At 42.5% G+C, this 20,736-nt stretch overlaps 1 protein-coding gene across 1 annotated transcript; it reads right to left on the bottom strand.

The window, feature by feature from the left end:
• Positions 1-449: 449 nt before the first annotated feature.
• Positions 450-20,019, bottom strand: PASK (PAS domain containing serine/threonine kinase). The gene is made up of 17 exons (XM_010179725.1): positions 19,854-20,019; positions 19,535-19,537; positions 18,451-18,686; positions 17,288-17,458; positions 15,824-15,964; positions 15,128-15,262; positions 14,148-14,441; positions 13,676-13,779; positions 12,026-12,196; positions 9,463-10,331; positions 8,622-8,803; positions 6,478-6,645; positions 5,592-5,717; positions 4,875-5,009; positions 3,211-3,410; positions 1,610-1,743; positions 450-613 (listed from the first exon to the last, which is right to left on the bottom strand). Exons 1-17 carry the CDS (start codon positions 20,017-20,019, stop codon positions 450-452), a joined length of 3,399 nt encoding a protein of 1,132 aa, XP_010178027.1.
• Between the last annotated feature and the right edge of the window lie 717 nt (positions 20,020-20,736).

The raw sequence follows: 20,736 nt of genomic DNA, 5'->3' as shown, positions 1-20,736 counted from the left end.
CTACCTAGAAAAAGTAAAACCAGCCAATAAGAATATATTCTGAGTTATAAACAATTTCAACAAGACCTTAAAATCTCTGCCTCTCAGCTTTAAAACACATCCTGCATAAGAATAATTATATACGCTTCGTAGCGAGAAGCTTTTCTTGAGGAATCCTGCACAGCGCGGTGCTGACCCCCAGCTCTTTCTACAGAAGAGCAGCAGCAGCAGCGTTTCTATGGGAGAGAAGCGCTTACAATTAATTCCTGTTGGTTCTTGGGCAACAGCGCAAGTCCTGCAGTCACGGCTCCACGGGGAGTGGTGGTGCTGTGGGGGGGACGGCTGCTGTATCACAGCCCCCAGCCCTGGCAGCAGGCGACCTGATGAGAAGGCTCCTGCTAACCGCAGCTTCGTCTTCTCCCATAAAGCATTCCTGGGTGCTTGGTGGGTGCCGGGAGGAGGAGAAGCCTTCAGAACGATGCCTTGCCGGTCTCAGCAGAGACGTACACCTCTTCCCAGGCATAAGCACCCAGGTTGACAGGCTGCTTCAGCCAAGGATCCTCTGCTAACGCGGCCAGAGTCATGCGCTGCTCTGGGACAGGATGCAAAAGCCCCGCCAACAGATCCATGAGACCTGGGGAGAGACAGCAGTAGGAGGAACGGCCCAGGCTGGATTTCAGGCACGCTGGGAATGCAAGGTACGGTTTCTATTCAAAGAATGCAGACTGTAATGACAAATCCTCCCCTTTAATCCCTTGGGCAGTACCGTTCTACCACAGCCTTAGTCACGTGTACTCGGCTCTGGGACTGAGCCGTGATTCCCAGGTTGTGAAATCAGAGACCAGAGAGCACAGTTATGACCCCAAGGAGGACAGAAGTAGAAACAAATGCCACAGAGGCAACCCTGGCCCACTGTTCCCAGTCTTGTCCTGCAGCCACCCCGTGTTTTGGCTGTGCCCAAAGGTGCACTCAGGGTTCAGGGAAAGCTGCCAGAATTCAGCACCCTGCAGCCTCAAAACCACAGCGCTCCCAAGGAGCCCAGAGAACTTCTGGATGAAGATTTCTTTAGCCTGACATGCAATTGGTTTTCTGTACCTCCAGCAGAAAACAAGGCCAATGTCTTTTCCCTGTGAAGTCAAGCTATCCAATTCATGCAGAGATTATAAATCAACACGTTATCATCCATTCCTGAAGTGACATGGCATTGACTGGCAATGGTTCAAGCGGGGTAAAACTTGCATTAGAGTTACATGAGTGCCATTATGATCTTAAAGTTATCTGCTGGACAGTCTTCCCATCAGGCATTATTTGTTCTGGTTTTCTTTGGTATAAACCTCTGAAAGCTCGACAAGCTGATACATGGAGTCATCATAATAAATGGGAGGCCTGGAATTAGAAACTAATAAAACATACAGCAGGTAGTTGTATTTATCACAGGCACGAAGCACTGCAGAACTTACCTGAAAAGGACACTTCAGACAGCTCTGCTTCAGTGAGCAGTTTTTAAAATCTTTGCAGAGCACATTTTGAAGCATTTTCCCAGTTTTCCTCTTTATTATGGGAGAATAAGTGCTGCTTATACTATACCAAGGGATTTACTCCTTTAGAAAAGCAAATGGGAAAAATTCACCTTTTGACACGGGCTGAGGAGGATCCAGGACAGCTGCCATGGTCTCCTCCAGCTCACAGAAGGGATTGTCTCCAAATACTAGGGTGTAAAGGGTGACACCGAGTGCCCACATCTCCAGCTCAGGGCCGTGGTACCTATGCGGAGATAAATGTGCATAAACTCAGGTTGCAGATATGTAATTGCATGCTAAAGAAAGTACAAAGGCAACTGATAGCCTTTATGTCTGATTGTTAACATAGGAAGCTTGTGAGAATTTTAATAAGGTTCTCATGTGTATTTGAGAAGTCTGAATTATCCTTTCCATGAAGGAAAAGCAACCAAATAATGGCCAACCAGCTTCAGTTGATGACTACGTAGAACATGCACCTAGACTTCCACGTGTGTAAGCTGGTGGCAAGAGAACTTTAGCCTCCTCCTTTTGCACCATAAGGCAAAACCCTCAAGTAAGTATTTAAGTGGAAGTTCAGACACTTCAGTGGAATATCATTTGCCTCCTCTCATCCCTTTCCGAACAAAAGTTATTTGGAAATAAATATTAACTATCTAGATTCCAGCTGAGAAAAAGGGACAGTTTCTTCACACAATAAGAAGCTGAATTCCCATGGCAGTGCTGCTTCAGCTTCCCTCTAGTTCCCAGCAGGGATTTCCTCTCCTTCTTGTACAGCTTCTTCCCTCTCAACCCGTTAGGAGGAGCTGCCCGAAGGGCCCACAGAAACAGCTGTGAAAGGAGAGCAAGGTCACATACTTGCACTACAGTTAATGTTTACCACCGTGGTGGTAAGGCTTCCCGCCAGGAGCGGGTATGAGACTGCCAGCCTCCAGGCAGACAGCACTCAGAGAAGGAGAGAACAGGGAGAAGAGAGCTAAGGTTTGGACAGCACATCCAAGACAGCAGCAAGACAAGCTGCAAGGGAAGGACCCTTGAGTCCAGAGGAGCATAAAATCAACAGGGAGATGAACAATGGTCAACTGCAAAATTCACATAGGGAAGCAAGTAAGAAAGAAGGGAACAGATGAGATGAGAGTGGGGGAAGTGCAGAACCCAGTCATGGTAAGGGCAGATGCTGTACAGCATTATTTGCTTCTACCACCTCTCTAAAAGAGCAGCTTTTTGCAGAGAGAAATCAGTGTGTTCATGGGCACGTATGAAGAGAAAGTTAGCAAGCCGATGTGTGAAAGATTAAGGAAAAAAGGACACATCCAGGTCACAAAATGACTCATCCAGACTCCTCTACCAGGCTGGAAATTAAAATCATAGGCTGGAACTCGGCTCTGCAGTACGTTAGACATTAGTGCAAGGCTTTGCAAAACATCTGACCAGAATAAGAAAGCCCGTCAACAGGCTTAGTCAGGAACAACTTCGTACAGATTCAAGCCTTTACCAGTAATTTCTGTCACTGCAGTGCCCTACTTTATATGCATTCAAACCTTTGCAAGTAATTTCTGTCACTGCAGTGCCCTAAATCGCACCGCAGTTTTCTGTGGTTTGATACTCTAGCAGAGTACCAATGGCAAAGCAGTTTGGCTTCTCTATTCCAGTCCTGCATGCACATTTTTTTGGTGAGACAGACACAAAAAATACTTTTCGGAGGGTGACGTACGGTTTGCCAGACAGCACTTCTGGTGAGCAGTATTCAATTGTCCCACAGAAGGTATAAAACAATTTGCCAGGTTCTAGGTAGGCAGCTGAACCAAAGTCCACTAATTTAATTGTGAAATCTTCAGCAATTACAATGTTTTCATCCTTGATGTCTCTGTGAAGGATGTTTCTACAGTGGAGGTACCCAACAGCTGATACGAGCTGAAAGAGGAGGAAAGAACTATGTGTTACTACACAAGAGTGTCCTGCTGGATAGTCTATGTGGCATCACAGAGTTCTGATAGCCACATTTTGGCTTGTTTTGACACTATAAAACAAGATATAGATCCTAATTTTGGTGGCTGGAAAGGAATTCAGGCATGCCTGTCAGCATTGCTGCAGTGGGTGTTACAATGCTCTTGGGAGAGAGACTTAAAAAGCCTTTGCTTGCTTTTCTCTCACAAATGTGCAGGAGGGTGGCACGCTGTAGTCACGATCTGCTTGTTTTTTGGTTAGAAGCATCAGAGCTTACTGTTACAATCCTGCAGGTTACTCTATTTTTATCCTAGCTTCATTTAGAGGGTTCTTTGATTTTGCCAGAAGGATATTACTGCATGTCTCCGATACTGCAGGATGACAAAGCATTTAAGAGTGAAGTTTGGTATAAACAATAATATAGTCACTCCTAAATCCCATTCTTCTTTCTGCACGATTCATGCTATGGTGCCATAATTAAGAATAGCATCAGAATTAGATCACCTTGGAGACAATCGTTATCCCTACCACAATACATTTGAGCAAGAAAAGCAGATGGCTGAGGGAGAAAAGTTTCTATTTATAATACAAAGCTCCCTCTGCAGAGAAATACTGTACAGGTCTGAAGTAACAAAGCACCCAGCCAAACTCAAGGTTGCAGTTTGTGAACGCAGACTGCACAGCAAGCGCTGAGCAAGGGCATCACATGGGCTACTGCCGTCCATCTGCACCCCAGGCACAGGAGTGTGGACTCAGCGGTGGGTTACTGCGTGCAAAGTAATTCTTGAATACCTTTGAGCAAAGAATTTACTCCAAAACCTGTGAGGGGGAATTACTTGGGGACTGCTGTTGTGATTAACTCAATGAACAAAGGACAACTCAGCGCTCAGGCAAGCTCCTGACTCACAGTAAGCTACCTTGAGTTGTTTTGCATTATGCCACATTAAAATCTAAGAATATTTTGATCTTAAATTCCTTAAAGAGAGGAGAGCCCTTTACCCCTGCAATCACTCTAAACCAAGCATTGATCAAAGTGAAAGAGTGCCTTTTAGAGGCTTGAGGCAGCCTCCCTGTGCATTCCTCCTCCCACAGAGGAAATGTGACTGCAGTGGGCAGTTGGTGACAGGGGGTGTGCACCAAGAGGTGACAGCTCTGTAGGAAATCCTTATGCAAAGTAGGGTCCTGTAAAGGCTTCTTTGCTACAGGTTTCTAAGTAAACCTTAAAAAGGTTTCTGCAGGTAGAATTTCAGTTGGCTTCAGTCAGAAATCAGCCCTCCAGCATAATAAAGAGAAGTTCTATAGGTACTGAGCGTGACTCTGATTCAGCACATCTGCTGATTAGCCAGTGATTAGTCTGAGTGAAATAGGGTCCTGCTTCTTCTGTAACCAAAGCTCACCTGCGTGTAGCAACTGTACACTCCCAGCTCTCACCTGTCTGAATATATAGCTTGCTAATGGCTCATCCAAGTTGGGATGATTATCAATGAATGTAAAGAGATCCAGACCAGATCCATGCTTCTCCATCACCAGCTGGAAGAAGTGTTCATTTTCAAATACATCCAGCACCTATAAATAACAGACCTTTTTAATCATGTGCTTCATCCTCAGACTGCCTTTTTTTTTTAAACAACAAACACTGCTCTCCTCTTGGAGATCTAATCAACGTATATTATACTCTTTGAAGTCTCATTTCACTGAGCACAAATGTTTCTTGAAAAGAGAGCATAATTAAAACTGAGAGCAGAATTAAAATCAAGAGGATTTCTCTCTCTGGGGAGAAAAAGAAACCCGACAACCAAAACAAAGAGAAAAAATCAAGATATGTATCCAGATTATTTGCTGAAGTAGTACATGTTCAGATGTGATATGCATCGTATCATCTTGAAATAATGTACAGGCTTTTTTTCTGTTGAGTCACACCTTCAGATCTGTGTTTACGGCAATTATTTGGGATAAAAGTGTTGAAGCAAGTGATAGCCTGCTTCATACTCTCCAAAACAAAGCAGGATAGAGAGGTTCCTTTCTTTCCTGAAAAGGCAGATTTAATACAAGACACTTCCTCACTCCTGAAGAGGAACCTGAGACACCAAGTATTCAAAGGAACCATCTGATGCAGTTCAAACTGCATTCATGCCAAGTCTGCTGTACCTTAATGATACTGGGGTGCTGCAGCTTCAGCAGGATTGCGATTTCTTGAGTAACTCTCCCCAGACCTGGATCATCCACCCAGCAGTCCTCAAGCACCCTCTCCTTCCAGATGAACTTTACGACAACCTGCACAGACAACAGCATTCAGCATCATCTGCAAAAGCGTGGCTTTAAGTGTTTGGTAAGTTAATTTCCAGGGAAAAACATTAATGAATCATATTACTAGAAGGACCAAAGTAACCCAATGTGCATAATTTATAGTATCTTTAAACATATTTAAACTAATTTAGTCCTAGAAGCCAAACAATGCATGGAAATGGAATATATTAATTTTATTTTTATTTATGCTCTGAATTCCAAAGGCTTTGACAGGTCCACTCTCCTGTCAACCCCGTTACAGCAGTGGTGACCTCTGGCATAGGGGTCCATGGAGGGAAATAAGCACTCACCATCCATGCAGAGAAAAACCTGAGCTTGCCTCTCAACCCCCAAAATACTTCTGTTGATAAAGAGAAGGGTTTCATACCCTCAACAGGTCTACTCTGCATTCTTGAGTCTTGGCACAATAAAGACTTTGAATTTTGCCATTCTCTTTAGTAATGGAAGACTAAAACCTGGAATTCTTTAAAGTTTAATCCTTTCAACAGGTCAGTCTTGTTCTGCGCTTGTCGTCCTGGGTAACATTCACATATTACATCAACACAAACATTTTGCTGTCCTGTTTCCATAAGATTAGTGATTTCAGATTTCTCTTTAAACAACAGAAAACGCCAAACTACCAAATAGCACCTTCTAGTAGCGTAGCACTGACAGAATATGAACACTCTAACCTTTCAGTTTTCATCCTAGATAATTATTGAAATGAAATCTAAAAGAAATATTTAACCTCCTGGTGAGCTTTCTTGCTCCTGGCAGTCCAGACAAAGCCAAAAGATCCTTTGCCAATAAGACTGAGTGTGCTGTAATTCTCTGCGTATTCTCCCTCACATGCCCTTAACCTTTCCAGCTCTTCAGCTCTTCGGGAATTCTCAAAAAGTGAAGTTGATCTGATGGCCTAGGTACAGATAGGAAAGAAAAATAAAGGCAAGAAAAAAAATGAGCAAGCCACAGAATCATGATTATAAAATGAAGTAAATACTGAAAAGAAAGTGCACATCTGCAAGAATGCCTAAAAGGCAGTATCTTTATTTTTCACAGCAAGAACTGAATGTTGATGTAACCATCACCATAAGAGACAAGTCAACAGTCAGCTCTCAGCAGCTACAAATACTGCTTAATTCAGGGAAAGGTAAAAAAACCCAGAAGTATATATACCTTAGATGCTCACACAAAATTGTCTGTGCAAGTAAGAAAATTAATCCATTGTGGTCTATCTCCAAATGATAATTGTATTTGATGAATAAAAGGTAGGTTGCTTTCAGTGCTGTAATTTTTCCAAGTGTATTCCAGATAGATAGAACTAAAAAGGTGCTGGTTTAAGTCCTGTCTATAAATTTGGCAATCTCTATTTGCCACAGAAACCTAAAAGAGTTAGTAAATAAGAAACAGTAAATTACCAGGGTTTACCACATTTCTGGTAAGTTAGCATATTAGTTCTGTAGACGGGTCTCTTAGCAGACACGGAGAGTAAACAAGTCTGAGGCATACCCTCCCAAATTTTAACACTCCAGTAAAATCCCTGGTAAAGAAACGTCGCATGCCTTCATATTATAGCCTGCAACACTGCACGAGAAATCAAACACAACAGAAGTTTTTCTTGCTCTGAGGATAGAGCTTGGGGGTTGTTTGTTTCAGCAGTTACTTGGTTTCTCCACCAAAGACAGGATCTAAAATGCATGGTAACAGAACATCTTTGGTGTACACACTATTCCATACTGAGAGGAAACACAACAAATCTCACAGGGGGCATTTGTTTTCAATAGTGACATTTGGAGTTATACATGAAATGATCAGAACTGCTTATGTTTTGACATACACATGCATGGAAGATGATTTTCTGAAAGAAAAACAAGAGCCATCTTATTACTTAGGTCTCAAAGGTCTCAAAAAATATTCCAAATAGCAAGTTTTGCCAAGAGCCAAGCTTTTCACTCAAATATCTGCTTTTTCTCCCAGCTCTGGGAGATACTGATTAAAGTATCTCAGTAAACTGATTAAAGGCGAGGCAGGGGAGGGAAATTCCCTGTCTGATCTGCAGCACATTTCAATAAACAGCAGCTCCTTGGAGTCTCCTGGAGTTTGGAGCTGTCACTACTATGCACGTTACACATGCGATATCTAAGTACATATATACTTCTCTGTTAAGGTCATCATAAAATCCAGCTGTGCAAAGATCTAGGAAATGCATATACTTATTCAAAGGATCTAGAAGATCACCAGTACCTATTTCAATTGATCAAAGATAATGCTTTTCCTCTACAGCTTTGGTCAAAGTACTGTTGGTTTTACATCCCACTACCAAAAAAAACAGGCCTGAGCAGCTCTATGTTCGAGTCCTACAGCACTGACTTGTTCCTACTGTTCAGCTATGTGGTGTTAGCTTTCTTTACGTCACCTTGAATGCAGCCTCTTGAGAGGCAGCTAGAAACCAGTTTTCTTTTGTTGACACAAATCAGTCAATTAAAGTTCTCAGCCTAGTGTTTCCTTGTTTAATAATGTTGTGTCTTTGGTGCCAGTGTGGTTACATTGGTTTAAAAATTAATGTCACCACACTGGTGCAAACCTGTATTGTAGATGTAGTTAAACCAGCCCCAGAACAAATTTAAAATTAGGTTCTGTCTCATTGGTCAGGCTGGAACTAAGCCAAAGGCACACTACCAGAACTGTTACAAATGTACCACTGTAGCAATGTGTCCTTTTTACAGCAAAGAAACATTTCTTTTGACATCAAAATAGGGAAACAAAGAAACAGCAATATCCACACACCACCTCACATCATTTTAATTTGAAAAACTTTTTGACTTTAGCTTCAGCTAAACAGTCAAACAAGGAGAAAAATGCTCAGTATTATACAATAGTATAATTTCTTACTTCTCCAAGACTTTGTGTAGAAAGATCTGCAACAGACTGGGCAGAGCTTGCCAGACTGGAGAGCAAAAACTGAGCCTTTGCTGCAGCTTCCTTCTGGCTCTGTAGGAGGTCTTTCACCACCCAGACACAGAAAAGCATGGCAGGATCTTGCAGTTCTACACATTTCACTTCAAAGAATATACCTGTAGAAACAGGGGAGAAAGTTAAAACAGCAGAATGAAACTTTAGTGCTGAATGAGACCACAGGCATTTCAGGACAAACTTTGGAGCTCTTAAAGTTAATTCCTCCATTACTTATTCTGGGAACACCTGCTCAGTAAGGAAACATCAGAGGGGCTGACAAAAGCACAGCTATTCTGGAGACACTTGGTGGCTACCTCTATTGTGCCCACCCCCTGGCAGAAACTGCTGTCAGTGTCCAATTGTGATTGTTAATTTCACACTGTTATTCTAAATTATGGAAAAATGGGGATTTAATAAAACAAGCCACAGAATTCAGCTGAAGAAGTGAACAAAACACATTCCATTACACAATTTAAATACAAGTTTTACAATGGAGTTTATATTTTCTATTCAGAAGAAGTTATCAGGTTGAAATCTTATAATTGTGCTTTAAGAATATTTCTGACTATTCAGTCTGGATTAACTTGTTAGTAACTTTGTATTTTATACCACCTGCTTTTCCTATACCACTTCTCCTATTCCACTTCTCCTAGATGCGAGAGCTTCTTCCGTCCTCTCCACTGTGAGCTTCTAACCGGGTCTGCCTTCTGTGAAATCATGGGTGAAAAAGAGCATCCCGATATGAGTTTTGGGAAGGAGAGAAATTCGTTTAACTTACTTAATTGTGAACCATCTCTGTGACAACAATTCCCAGTGTAGCTGCCTTCCAGAATCTCCAAGGTCAAAGGAGCTGGAGGATTCAGCCTTCCTTCTTGTTTCACTGGGGTCGATGTTATTTTTATCTCCATATTTTGCTCCCTATGCAACTGACAGTCTTCTTCGGGGCTACCTTTGCTTTTCAGGTTTTTGTCGACATTGTCCCCCACAGTCTCTGTAAGAGTTTCAGGCTTCCCAAGAAATGCTTTGGAGGATTCTTCCAAGCTTTCTAAATGCCTTTGAGAGGCCAGCCACCCAGAACCATCTTCTATGGCAATATCATTCAGCAGTTGATTTTTTTGCCCAGTTGAAAGAGCACTGTTTTTCCGAGTTGGCACATAGTCTACAGCCTTAGAGAAGTATGCTCCTACAAGAGCTGCAGTAATACCTGAATAATTGTCTGAGTTTCCCTTGACACCAAGATTCAGACTCAGCACCTCAAGACCAGAGCAAATACAGTTCAGCTCAGTGTCTGATTCTTTAACATCTTCAGAGGTTGTGGCAAGCTGTGGTGCAGAAGCACTGCAGCTCATTTTATTTCCCGAGCAAACATCAAGAATAGCATCTCTTCCATTTGCACAGAAGGGTGAAGCGCCATTTAGCAGACAGTTTTCAATGACAATGTGCTTGAGGCTGGAATGGTTTGCATCACACACCAAGTTTGGTTTTGACAACTGCCCTGTAACTGTGGGGCTTTGAAAGTTTTGTCTAGAGTCTGGGGTTGTTCCAGACCACAGCTCATCTACTGTTGGTGTTGCAGGTGAGTGACAGGTAACATCAGAGGGTGGCTTCATCTCCCCGTAGGATGCTGTATCTAGATTGTCTTCTGGCCTAGAACAAACAGGTGACCAGGCACCATTTACTGAAGAAGCTTGGCCCCAGGCATCAGTGGAGTGCTGCCGCTTCAGCACTTCATACGGTGACCTACAGACCTGCTGCCAATTTACTTGCCTGAGGTCTTGATGGTGAACTTGTAATTGGTTAGGCAACATACTCGTCTCACTGGCATTCTGAGTCTCAGATGCACCAGGTACTGCATTATCACTGCTTTTTACAGAAATCTTCATCTTCTGACCTAAATCCAACTGTCCTGAATCAGATGATGTGGAAGAGAGCTTTTCAGAGAGCATCTCTGGAGAATTATTTGATCCTGCAGTTTCCACTGTTGTACACCGTTCCACTGCTCTTATTCTGTCACACCAGGTTTCAGGGTAAGGCTCTCGATGCTGGGCTGACAGCCTGTCGGTGGCAATGCTGTCTTCACTGCAAGGATTCAAAGTTATTAGTGATATCATGATGACAAAATAATGATAAGACCATCATACTGTATACTACCCACTCTCAGTTACTATGGTCACTATTTAAAGCCTGCACCAATTGTTTTATTTTTAAGTTTAAAAGAAAAAGACAGAAAGCTGTTGGCACAGACATCCAAAATCCTAACAAATTCCATCTTGATCAAAGAAGAGCAGGTACGCTCGAATGGTGCTCCTTCCCTATGGATTACTTCCTTCTCTAGCTTCATTTCTAAATATATATCATAGATCAATTACCACAACAAAAAGCCAATACATGTGGCAGGATACTTCTAGTCCTGAGAAAAGAAGATCCCCTGTCTGTCCAACAAAAGAGGGGATGTCTCCATCCATCAATTTCACCATGGTTCACTGAAGCCCATAGCACAAGGTATTTTACAAAACATTTCTATTCATAAAAATGTAGAGCAGGAAAAAAATGCATGCAGCAGAGCGCTTACAATTCAAGTATGATATGAGAGACGTAAACCCAGGAGAGCATAAGGAAACAGTAAGACTACCAGTCTCTGAGAAGCAGCAAGAACTGTGCTATAATGATCTACACGTTAAAAAGGGCAGTAAAGATTTTCTGAGGGTTAGAATTGTTAAAGTGGAAGGCCTAAAATTTGACTTCAGATAAATCACATGCATCACATAGGTACTTGTGCAGAATTTCCAACCTCGTAACAGCAAAAAGACCCAGAAAGGTACAATAAAAATGGCTGGACTTTAGTAACCCCATACCCTGTTTCAGTGGATGACGTGACAGCTACGCTGAGCACTGGAAGCAATAACATTTAGAATTCATTCCAGGCAACCTGGCATGGCTGCAACACCAGCTTGGGGATACCATGGAAGGAGAGAAACAGCTACTGTTTCTGATCTAGCAAAGATAGAGCCCAATTACCTTCCCTAGAGCCCAATTACCTTCCCTAGAGCCCAATTACCTTCCCTAGAGCCCAATTACCTTCCCTAGCTCGGGTGAAGCATTTGGATCCCTTTAGAGATGGAACTCCTGTAACCTTACAATTGTAGGTTGTAGAGAGATAAACAAAAATCTAAGGTAGGCGAAATGCAAATAGCGCTCAGATTCTAAAGAGAGCAAAGTGTGGAAGGCTCTTGTTACACCTTCCCACAGACATCACAGAAGTGAAGAAACAGTTTTTGCTGGTGATTGCCACCACAGCTCTCCATTTTTCAAAGTGAATATGCAGTCCATGGAATGCCTACCTATGAGTGGGTGTGGATGCCACTTCAGGAGGTGAGGGAGTAGAAAATAAACTGGTCCCATTCTTCTGTTTAGTCTCATCATGTATTAACTTGTCATCTTTGTGTCTTCTTTCCAATTTCTGCTCTTCATCTCTTGACAGAAGGCTTGCTAAAGATGCAGCCAAGAAACTGCTGTCTGTACCAAACAAACAAAACCATACCAACTCAACCTTTTATCTTTAGGCTTCAGAGACTACAGTGATTAAAACCAATGTTGGATCTGCCTTGGTCTGTCTTATGCCTAAGAAATTAAGTATAAAAGGCTTGATTTTTTAAAAAGTGGTCCAAATCTGAGTACTCCACTCTGCTTTGGCCTGTGAAATCATCACATGGAGGAACCTGAATGTTTCAGGGCTGCTAAAATTTGCCTTCCTATCAAAGCTCTTGGACAGGTATTAGCCTCCTGTGTTAGCTACCTGGATTGAAGTCCAGAGACCTAAAAAATGCCAATGACCATACAGAGACTGGAATAAACTGATCATACAAATAGCAGCACAAAAAAAAAAAGCCCAAAACACACACACACTTCACATTCCTACCACTTCAAATGAAAAGGTTTAGACTGCATTTATATAACTCAATGGAACTGCAAGACAAAAAAGTATACAAACTAAACATATTTAAGAGAAAGAATAAGACAAGAACTTCCTTCCCAGTAAAACAGATCAAAAGAGAAAAACATAAGTTTCCTTCCATTCCATTTCCTTTCATTTAGTAAAGGCTGGGTGCCAACTATGCTTCCTCATTGAAGTACTGAATTACTCCTAGATTACAGGCATCTCTTCATCAAAAAATTACCTAATAAATTGCACACTGTTTCCTAACCCTTCTTTGTTCCACTGATGTGCATTGGTTTCAGTGCAGATGTGCATTTCTAAGCAAAAAGAGAAAAATAAAACAGGAAAAACCAACCAACCAACGGAGGGAAAACCAGCATAAAAGATCTCTTGTGATATGGATGAAAGTATGCATTTGCTTGTGTTCTCTGCTGTGGGCAGAGATAGCTGGAAAAACAGATTTGGAGACATGAGGCTTCCTTGCTTCCATTTATTTCTCTTGTGTTCAGAGAAATACAGTTTTGATAAATTCTTTGTAAATGCAGTGAACTGCATCAGAGGAATAAGTGACACCTTCTAACTGAAACACCACAGCAACATAACATTGACTATTAGCCAGCAGTGTGAGCCAATTCAGAAGAATATTAAAACTTTCCCTTAAAATATTAGTCCTGAGTATATACAGCTCTGCTGCAATACTGTCACAAAAGCTACATTTTACACATCTTAAAATACTCAGAGATCTTAACAGGGAAGGGAGGGAAAGGAAAATGCTCGTTAAGTACAAAGCATTCTCTGTTAACAGAGTAATTTCCAACTTGGATATAGAGTTTCATCTTCTCAGCAACAAAGAGAGAAGCACAACCTCAGGTGAACAATTCTGCTCACCTTAGGCTGTAGTCGAAATTCAATTTAAAAACTGCATGGAGCTGCATTGCTTTTACAAAGCAAGTTCCCACGTTCATAGGCAAATCTCTCGTCTCTGCTCATTTTACCTTTGTTACAGCAGCCAGAGGCTGTTGCATGGCAGGCAGTAACACCTTCAAAGACGCACTCGCTCTCTGTCCCCGTGGAGTCGTCAAGAGGAGGTAATGGCAAAAAACAGTCACTGCTGCTCTCCATGTTGTTATAGAAACCAGGGATCAGGAACGTAATGTTCTAAAACACAGAACGAAACCTTATAAAGCTAAGCTGACTCTCTCACGTCAGGGGCAAATGCTAACAGTCTGTGTGTGCAGACCCTGTTCTCAGGGATAGCCACGCAGAAGTGATCCACGTGACAGATAGAGAACATTTAAATGTGCAGCTTGCTTTGGGCTACTGCAAATCCCTACTAGCTCCTCAGCATCCCAAAATTTAGCAATTACAGCAAGGGAATTTGCATATCATCCTACAACTCACTCACCAAACACATGGAACACAGACGTTTTGTGACAGAAATGAGTGTAAAAGATGACTTTATAATTCTGATGGCTATGCCATCAGATATAGCTGTCTTTTGGGAGGGATTAAAACTCCTATCTTACCTTTCCCAACAGTTCTTTCTTCTCATAGCCAAAGAGCGTTAAAGCAAAACTATCCTTGATGCCGCAGATGGTTCCATCTGACTGGACAGTAATAAGACCACTGATGGTAGAGAAAACCACGACTGTAGCAGAGTAATAACAGCCTGTGAAAGAGCCTTCTTTTTCTGTCTGTGGAACACCATCTTTCTGGATCACCACTTGGTCCTCCTCCAGAAGGCTTACTTGCAGCTTTAAACTGAGAGGAAACATATTACCCTCTCTGGATTGGCCTACAGCTCGCTGGATCCTGAGGTTCTAAATTAAAGCAAAAAAAAAAAAAGAAAATCATAAACCAGAAAACCTCTAACTAACCACGTGTTTTGGTTTTATGTCGGTATTCATAGAAAATTACACAGGAATGTTCTCAGGAAAAAAGGAAACCGGAAAAGTAAAACGAACCAATCTTGTGAATATCAAAATGAACAAAGTCTGGTTTTCTAAAGGATTTGGAACCCAGTGTTGAACTTCTGTATGAATATCCTGATGGTGAGGACCAGGAGAGTCCATGCAGCAGCTTTTCAGCAAATGAGGTGTTAATAAGGCTTCTTTCAACTATCTAGCTGTTCATTTTCATGGCACTTGTAAGATCTGGATATTCTTTAGACTTTCACTCTTCAGACAGACACAACTGAAACTGGCTAAAGAATTCAAAGGAATTTTAGGGAGCTGACAGAGACAGCAGGGTTTCTTAAAAAGCCAGGATTGGAGAAAAGTGTGTTTCACCAGGACAGATTCCACAGTGAGAAGTCAGGGCTTGGTCTCCTTCCTAGTTAGCAACTATTCAGACAAGAGCTCCATAAATAAGCAGCACACCCTTTTTCAGGGGACTTGTGCTTCTTTTTGAAAAGGTTTTCTTCTGTTACATAAGGAGGGAAAACAGTGCGCACCTCTGTTCCAAACAGGAAGGGTATGGAAGAACGTGGCTGGTGCTTATACTATACCTTTGGGATTTTTTTGCCTAGAGGAGGGATTTGCACAGAAGGAATCAGGTCCTTTATGGGGAGGCCAACTACTTCTTCCAGTGTTGGGTAGCCATGGAGATGGGCAAAAAGGAGGTCACATGATGTAATCTCTCCCTTGGGAAGAAAATTTATAGGACTATTTTAATTTTAGCATTTTAGCCACAGTCCACTCAATCCTTTAACAACAGTTTCTGCAAATATCTAAGCAAATGGCAGGAAGTTTCATTCTGCAGTCTCTTTATGGAGACAACTACCTCAGTAAAAGCAGAGACAGCATAACACAACATTTCTCTGACACTATCATGCAGAGAGCCTGCCTTTTGCCGTAGAGGAGAAGCACGGGACAACGCTCCTCACAGAACCTTTCCTCAGCAAGCTGATCCCTTCACAAGGGCACCCCTGCCATGAATAACCAACCCCCTGCCAAACTGTCCCTGTTCAAGTTAAGGTGTCCCTGGGGGACAAGGCGTGTATTTCAACATGACTTGTTGAATAAGTCAAGGTGAGCCACTCAGGAGAAATATGCACAGGTCCTGCACGTGCAGTCCTGGTTTCAGGCAGTGCTATGCACAGACTTCACAAATACTAATGTGCCTACTGGCTTCTGGACACGTTTCATTTGCACATAAACTCTCACAAACTGTGGCCTCCTTTGATCATGAGGAAAACACTCACATCAACCCTGAAGGAAACAGCAGCTGAAAGTCTTTCCACTGGTTCCAGCACAACCACACAGCGCTGCTTGTCCTTGCTTCTTATTCGCCTCAGCCAGACCGAGACAGGGATCTTCTCTTTGAGACGGCCTATAACATCCACCTTCCCATGGGATTCAGAAACGTAGTCATAATTTACTAAGACTGTTGTTATTTAGCAAGAATTTCAAACAAGAATTTGACACTGAGCCAAGCTATTTCCCCACCGTTGTTAGAAAAGCATAGTCTCCTGATGACTTACTAGTTTCTTATTGGAAGAAACACAGTTTTAATATAGAGATGAAAAAGTTTGCAAATAATTCACTATCAGACACAAAATGTCATTGCTGCTTTTGTGTCTTCTCTCTCAACCTCAGGCCTACTGAAGACATTTCCTTCAGCATAATAAACGTGCCAATTTAATACCTTGCATTCACAGAGAAGTGCCTTGCAGAGATGCCTTATTTAAGGGATGTCCCATGGTGCTAATGAATGCTCCATGTTTCTAACATAGTTCTTACTTTAAGGTGCAAAAACAGCAGTTTACTTTGTTATAGGAGGAGATTCTTCTTAAATCAGAAAATGTTTATTTATCTTAAAATCTGCAGTGTTCATATCAAGCCTTTCAGCATTTTTATGTGACCTTGACAGAATGGGTTTATGAATTACAGAGACTGTTATAAAGTGCTTGGAATGGCTGTAGCTTAGAATTAGCGCCTTTACCAGACATTTCATTTTATTCTGGATTTTACCAAATAAAACTTAGATTTATTTTTTTCCCCCATATCCAACTGAGGATTCAGAAAGATCAAGCTCCGAGATGCTGACAATTTCAGTACAAAATAATACACCAGGAAGAATAGGAGCTCATTTTCCAAATATTTTCTAGTGACATCTCACAACAGCAACAAAAGAAAACAATTTTGAGACATTTCTCATGTAGTTCTCTTATAAACAAGCCCACTACAGGCAAAACATCAATTCTACTCTTTTGCACCAACCAGGGTGTTCTGGCACAGACATTTCACAGTATTTGACCGACACATAACTCTAATGTGCACAACACAATTTAATATAATTTTTAAAATACTTTAAACAACCAGAAAATCTGGAACTTTTCCAGAATGGGTTTTTCCATGTTAAACAATATAATTTTTTTTAATTCTTAAATCTAATGCACTTTAAGTTCTGATTTGGTCAAGTCTTCATTACCATACATGTTGGCAGCTGCAAGGCTCTCACAGGTGCTACCCAAACCACCTTTTGCCCTTTGAATTCCCACATCCACAAACTTCGAAACCAAACAGTCCTACAAGTGACACAATTGCCAAATGTCCAAAAAGTTAAATATATTGGGAAATTCTATTGAAATGACAAAAAACCCCAACTCAAAGCGTACAGAAACACTGTATACAGTGGGGAATGTTTGCTTGAACATTTCACATACCACAGTTCCTGAAACCACCGCTGAATGTTCACCAGTTTCTATGTACTCCTCTCCCATGGCATCCCATACCTCTTGACTGGATTTGGATATCAACCGGGATAGCTTTTGGCCAATAAGTTCCTGACTACTGCGCCCAAGCAGCTTGCAGGCTCTGTCATTAGCCACTAGGATCTAGAAAAGCAAGGGGGAAAAAAAACCACACCAAAACCAAAGAATAAAAGCTGTAAGCTGTGTTAATAGATCATCATCTCTTCAGATTGCTGCTTTAATGTCTTGTAATACCCCTTCCTCTTGGTGGAAATGGAGTGGTTCATTTAAATTCTGAAATCTTCAAAAACAGTTCACTAAACCTTCTTACTCTAGAACATCCCTTGCCCATGCATCTCCTTGTTTAACAGAGTTTGGGACACTGCTTTCCTTTTAGGTTTCCTGCTTTCTTTTAACTGCCTACCCGCTCCAGTTTCTTGTGTCATCTAAATAATTACATACTCGGAAGCAAAACTGCAAGCAAAGCCCAGGCAGACCACAGAATTTTATCCACACCTGAAGGCACACAGTAATCACAGCAGTTATTGACATATTTAAGCCTGTATTACAGACTGAATCAGGATTAAATGTCTTCAAGATGGGTAAGCCCAAACTGTCAGTTCGAGCTAAAAATGGCACAGCTCTTTAAAGTTTTCAGTTCTCAATTTTACATTAATGTTTACTCTCAGGGCAGAAACAGAGAAATTCTCTTCCTCCCGATGCAAAAGGCATATATTCTGGGGCAGATAAAGAGACCTTGTGCCACCACAAACCCATCCCAGCATTGGCATTTCACAGACAGAAGGCCTGAAGCACATTCTGCTTTTCCTTTCTTCCCTCTTGTCACGTCACAGCTGCATTCTTCTTTATTCCCTTTTTCTGTTTGAAAAAAAGACTCAAGACAAATGTGCTTCTGATACTGACTTCTATATTTTGCTAACTACAACTTGCAATGGAAATAAACATGTGGTCAGTCTTTAGAAGACTAATGAGCATGAGCAGACTACAAAATACCTTCAGGACGCTCTGTCTGCCTGCAGATCCATGTAAGAATAATGGGCATTTTAGCCTGTCTGATGTCATACACCCTGCACCAGCTATGGCCTGCTCGGTTTAGCAGTTACTACTGCAAATACCTCTGTTGTGTTGACATCCACAGTGAAGATGGCTTCGTTTGGGTTGCGTGCAGCAGTTGGGAGGTGCTGTCTGGATTCCTCTGCAGCGAGGGCATGCAAAAAGGAGCAAGGAGAAGAACTCCCAATGGAAGTCGAGAGAGAGGCAGACTCCCACTGAGCCCATGAGTTACTAACTTTGCTGGTACAAATGTTTCGAGCTGCCAGCGAAGATAAACAGTAAGAGCTCCATTTCTCCCCTGTGAGAAGATAAACATCAGCTATGTAGCTATCACAGTCCGCTACAGGAGTATTAGAAGAATGAATAAAAAATCCTAGCTGTCAGCTGCAGAAACTATCACATAAATATATGCTTCTATATTTTTAAAGAAATTACAAAAAAATAAAATCAATGAAACTAAAAAGAACAGAAACAATTCTAATAAATGTATATTTTTGAGTCACAGACATTGGAACAACTAAACTCAGTCCATAGGCTAGAAAAAAATGCCAGCATCCACAAGATTCAAGCAGCCTAGTTAACTTTTATTTTTCACTTAACAGAATTTAAAAGGTTTTGAAGTCTCTCAAGGTAAATTTGAAACTTATTAAATATAATTACAGTAAGCATTCAAGCCCCTATTAAATACTGCATTAGTCAGAAGCCAGCTAATTTACTATTCACAAGATGTGACACTGAAATACCTGTGCCCACACCACTGTTTTGCTATACAATGCCAAATGATTGCACTAAAATTTTCAAAGGTTCTGCCTGTAAAAAGTGTTTCCCTGGCAAGTGGCATCAGCAGCCAGATGCCATCACTGCACTCACAAAACTGTTAAGCAGCTTTGAAGTCTTAGCAGTAATGGAAGAAGAATTATGATCAACTCATCACAAGGACATCTCTGCATTTATGCACTGCATACCATATGAATATGCTCACCATGACAAAACAGGGGAGACCCGTATCTGGACACCCGTTCCTGTGTAACCTCATCTAGGTGTTCCTGCTCCGGCAGGGGCATTGGACTGGATGATCTTTTGAGGTCCCTTCCAATCCCTAACGTTCTGTGATTCTGTGGACACACTGTAAATTGCAAAGTTCACCCCCTCCTAATAGAATCCAGTATAACAACGTCTTACTCTCCACTTTGTCATGGTTTAGATAATGATACAAGGTGGCAGGGTGGTGGAATGGCAGCCAATAGTGGCTGCCCAGGGACAAGTACAAGTGCAGAGCACTTACCCAGCAATGCGTTCCCTGTAAACTCTCTCAGCCTGCAGTGATTGATGACTCAGATGCTTATTGAACATTTGCTTTCTGGCAGCTACTTATTACCATAGCCTCTAGGTTTGGGAGAAGGGAGGAGGAAGATCTTAAACTATCTGACAACACCTGAACTCACTCTCAAAATGCTGTGCTCACCAGACAGAGATGCTCTAAGCCGGCAGATTTCAGAGAGTGGACTTTTCCTTCTCTTGCTGGCCCAGGGGTAGGATCTACTTAGCTTGTCATTCGAGTGAGCAAGGACTGCATCTACTGATGAAGGCAGAAGGCTCCCTTCAAAGGAGCTATATGCCTTGGCTGCCATGACCACACTCTGGTTGTCACACCACGCCCAGGGAGCCACCACCTGTAACTGAAACAACAAGAAATTCAGTCAGCCTTACAGTTAGGCACTAAAGCTCAGGACGCCAACAGGTAATGGTGCCTTGTAATGCAAAGCACAGCCCTGTGTTACAGCAATGAGCCTCCCGCTTGCTCTTGCACGTCCTGAGCAAGGTCTGCTCGATGTTGTTAACACCAAGGGAACCCCATTGACTGTCACCCTGTCCAGGCGGTGCAGGACACCTGTGATGGACAGGACGCCTCCACCATACCTCTGCAAGAGCTACCAAGCTTTTCCCGACCCTCTTTCCCCATTCCTGCCCGCTGTAAAAGCAAAATTCTTGGTAATTTAGGACCCAACTCCCAGTTTCGAGTCAGCAAGTGTGGCAGAAACTTCCTCCCTCCCTCTCGCCCACCCAGAGTGCCGCGCCGCCCGCACCACCCCCCTCCCAGGGCTGCAGCCCCAGTCCGCCGGCAGTGAGGGCCCGGCCGGGTCCGCCCCAACCCCAGCCCAGCCCCACCGGGACAGGAACGGCCACCACGCCTCAGGGCGGTCACCGCAGAGCCCGCGGGCGCGGGGAAGTAGGGGGCGGGACTTAGCAGCCGCGTCGCCCAATAAGAGAAGGCAACGGGAGAGTGGCACGGAGGAAAGCCAATGGGACTCCGGCGCGGGAGGAGGCAAAACCGATCCGACGTCAGG

Source organism: Mesitornis unicolor, unplaced genomic scaffold (genome assembly GCF_000695765.1).
Source record: "Mesitornis unicolor isolate BGI_N332 unplaced genomic scaffold, ASM69576v1 scaffold37772, whole genome shotgun sequence".
NCBI classification, from domain to species: Eukaryota; Metazoa; Chordata; class Aves; order Mesitornithiformes; family Mesitornithidae; genus Mesitornis; species Mesitornis unicolor.
This window is presented reverse-complemented; position numbering and strand designations above follow the sequence as displayed.

Excerpts from the sequence above, each read along its gene's own strand:
- PASK (XM_010179725.1), bottom strand. The coding sequence starts at position 20,019 with ATGGCAGCCAAGGCATATAGCTCCTTTGAAGGGAGCCTTCTGCCTTCA. Across the intron at positions 10,332-12,025 it reads GCATCCACACCCACTCATAG|GCCAGAAGACAATCTAGATA; the intron begins GTAGGCATTCCA and ends TGTTTGTTCTAG. Across the intron at positions 1,744-3,210 it reads GAAGTGCTGTCTGGCAAACC|GTACCACGGCCCTGAGCTGG; the intron begins GTACGTCACCCT and ends ATCTCCGCATAG.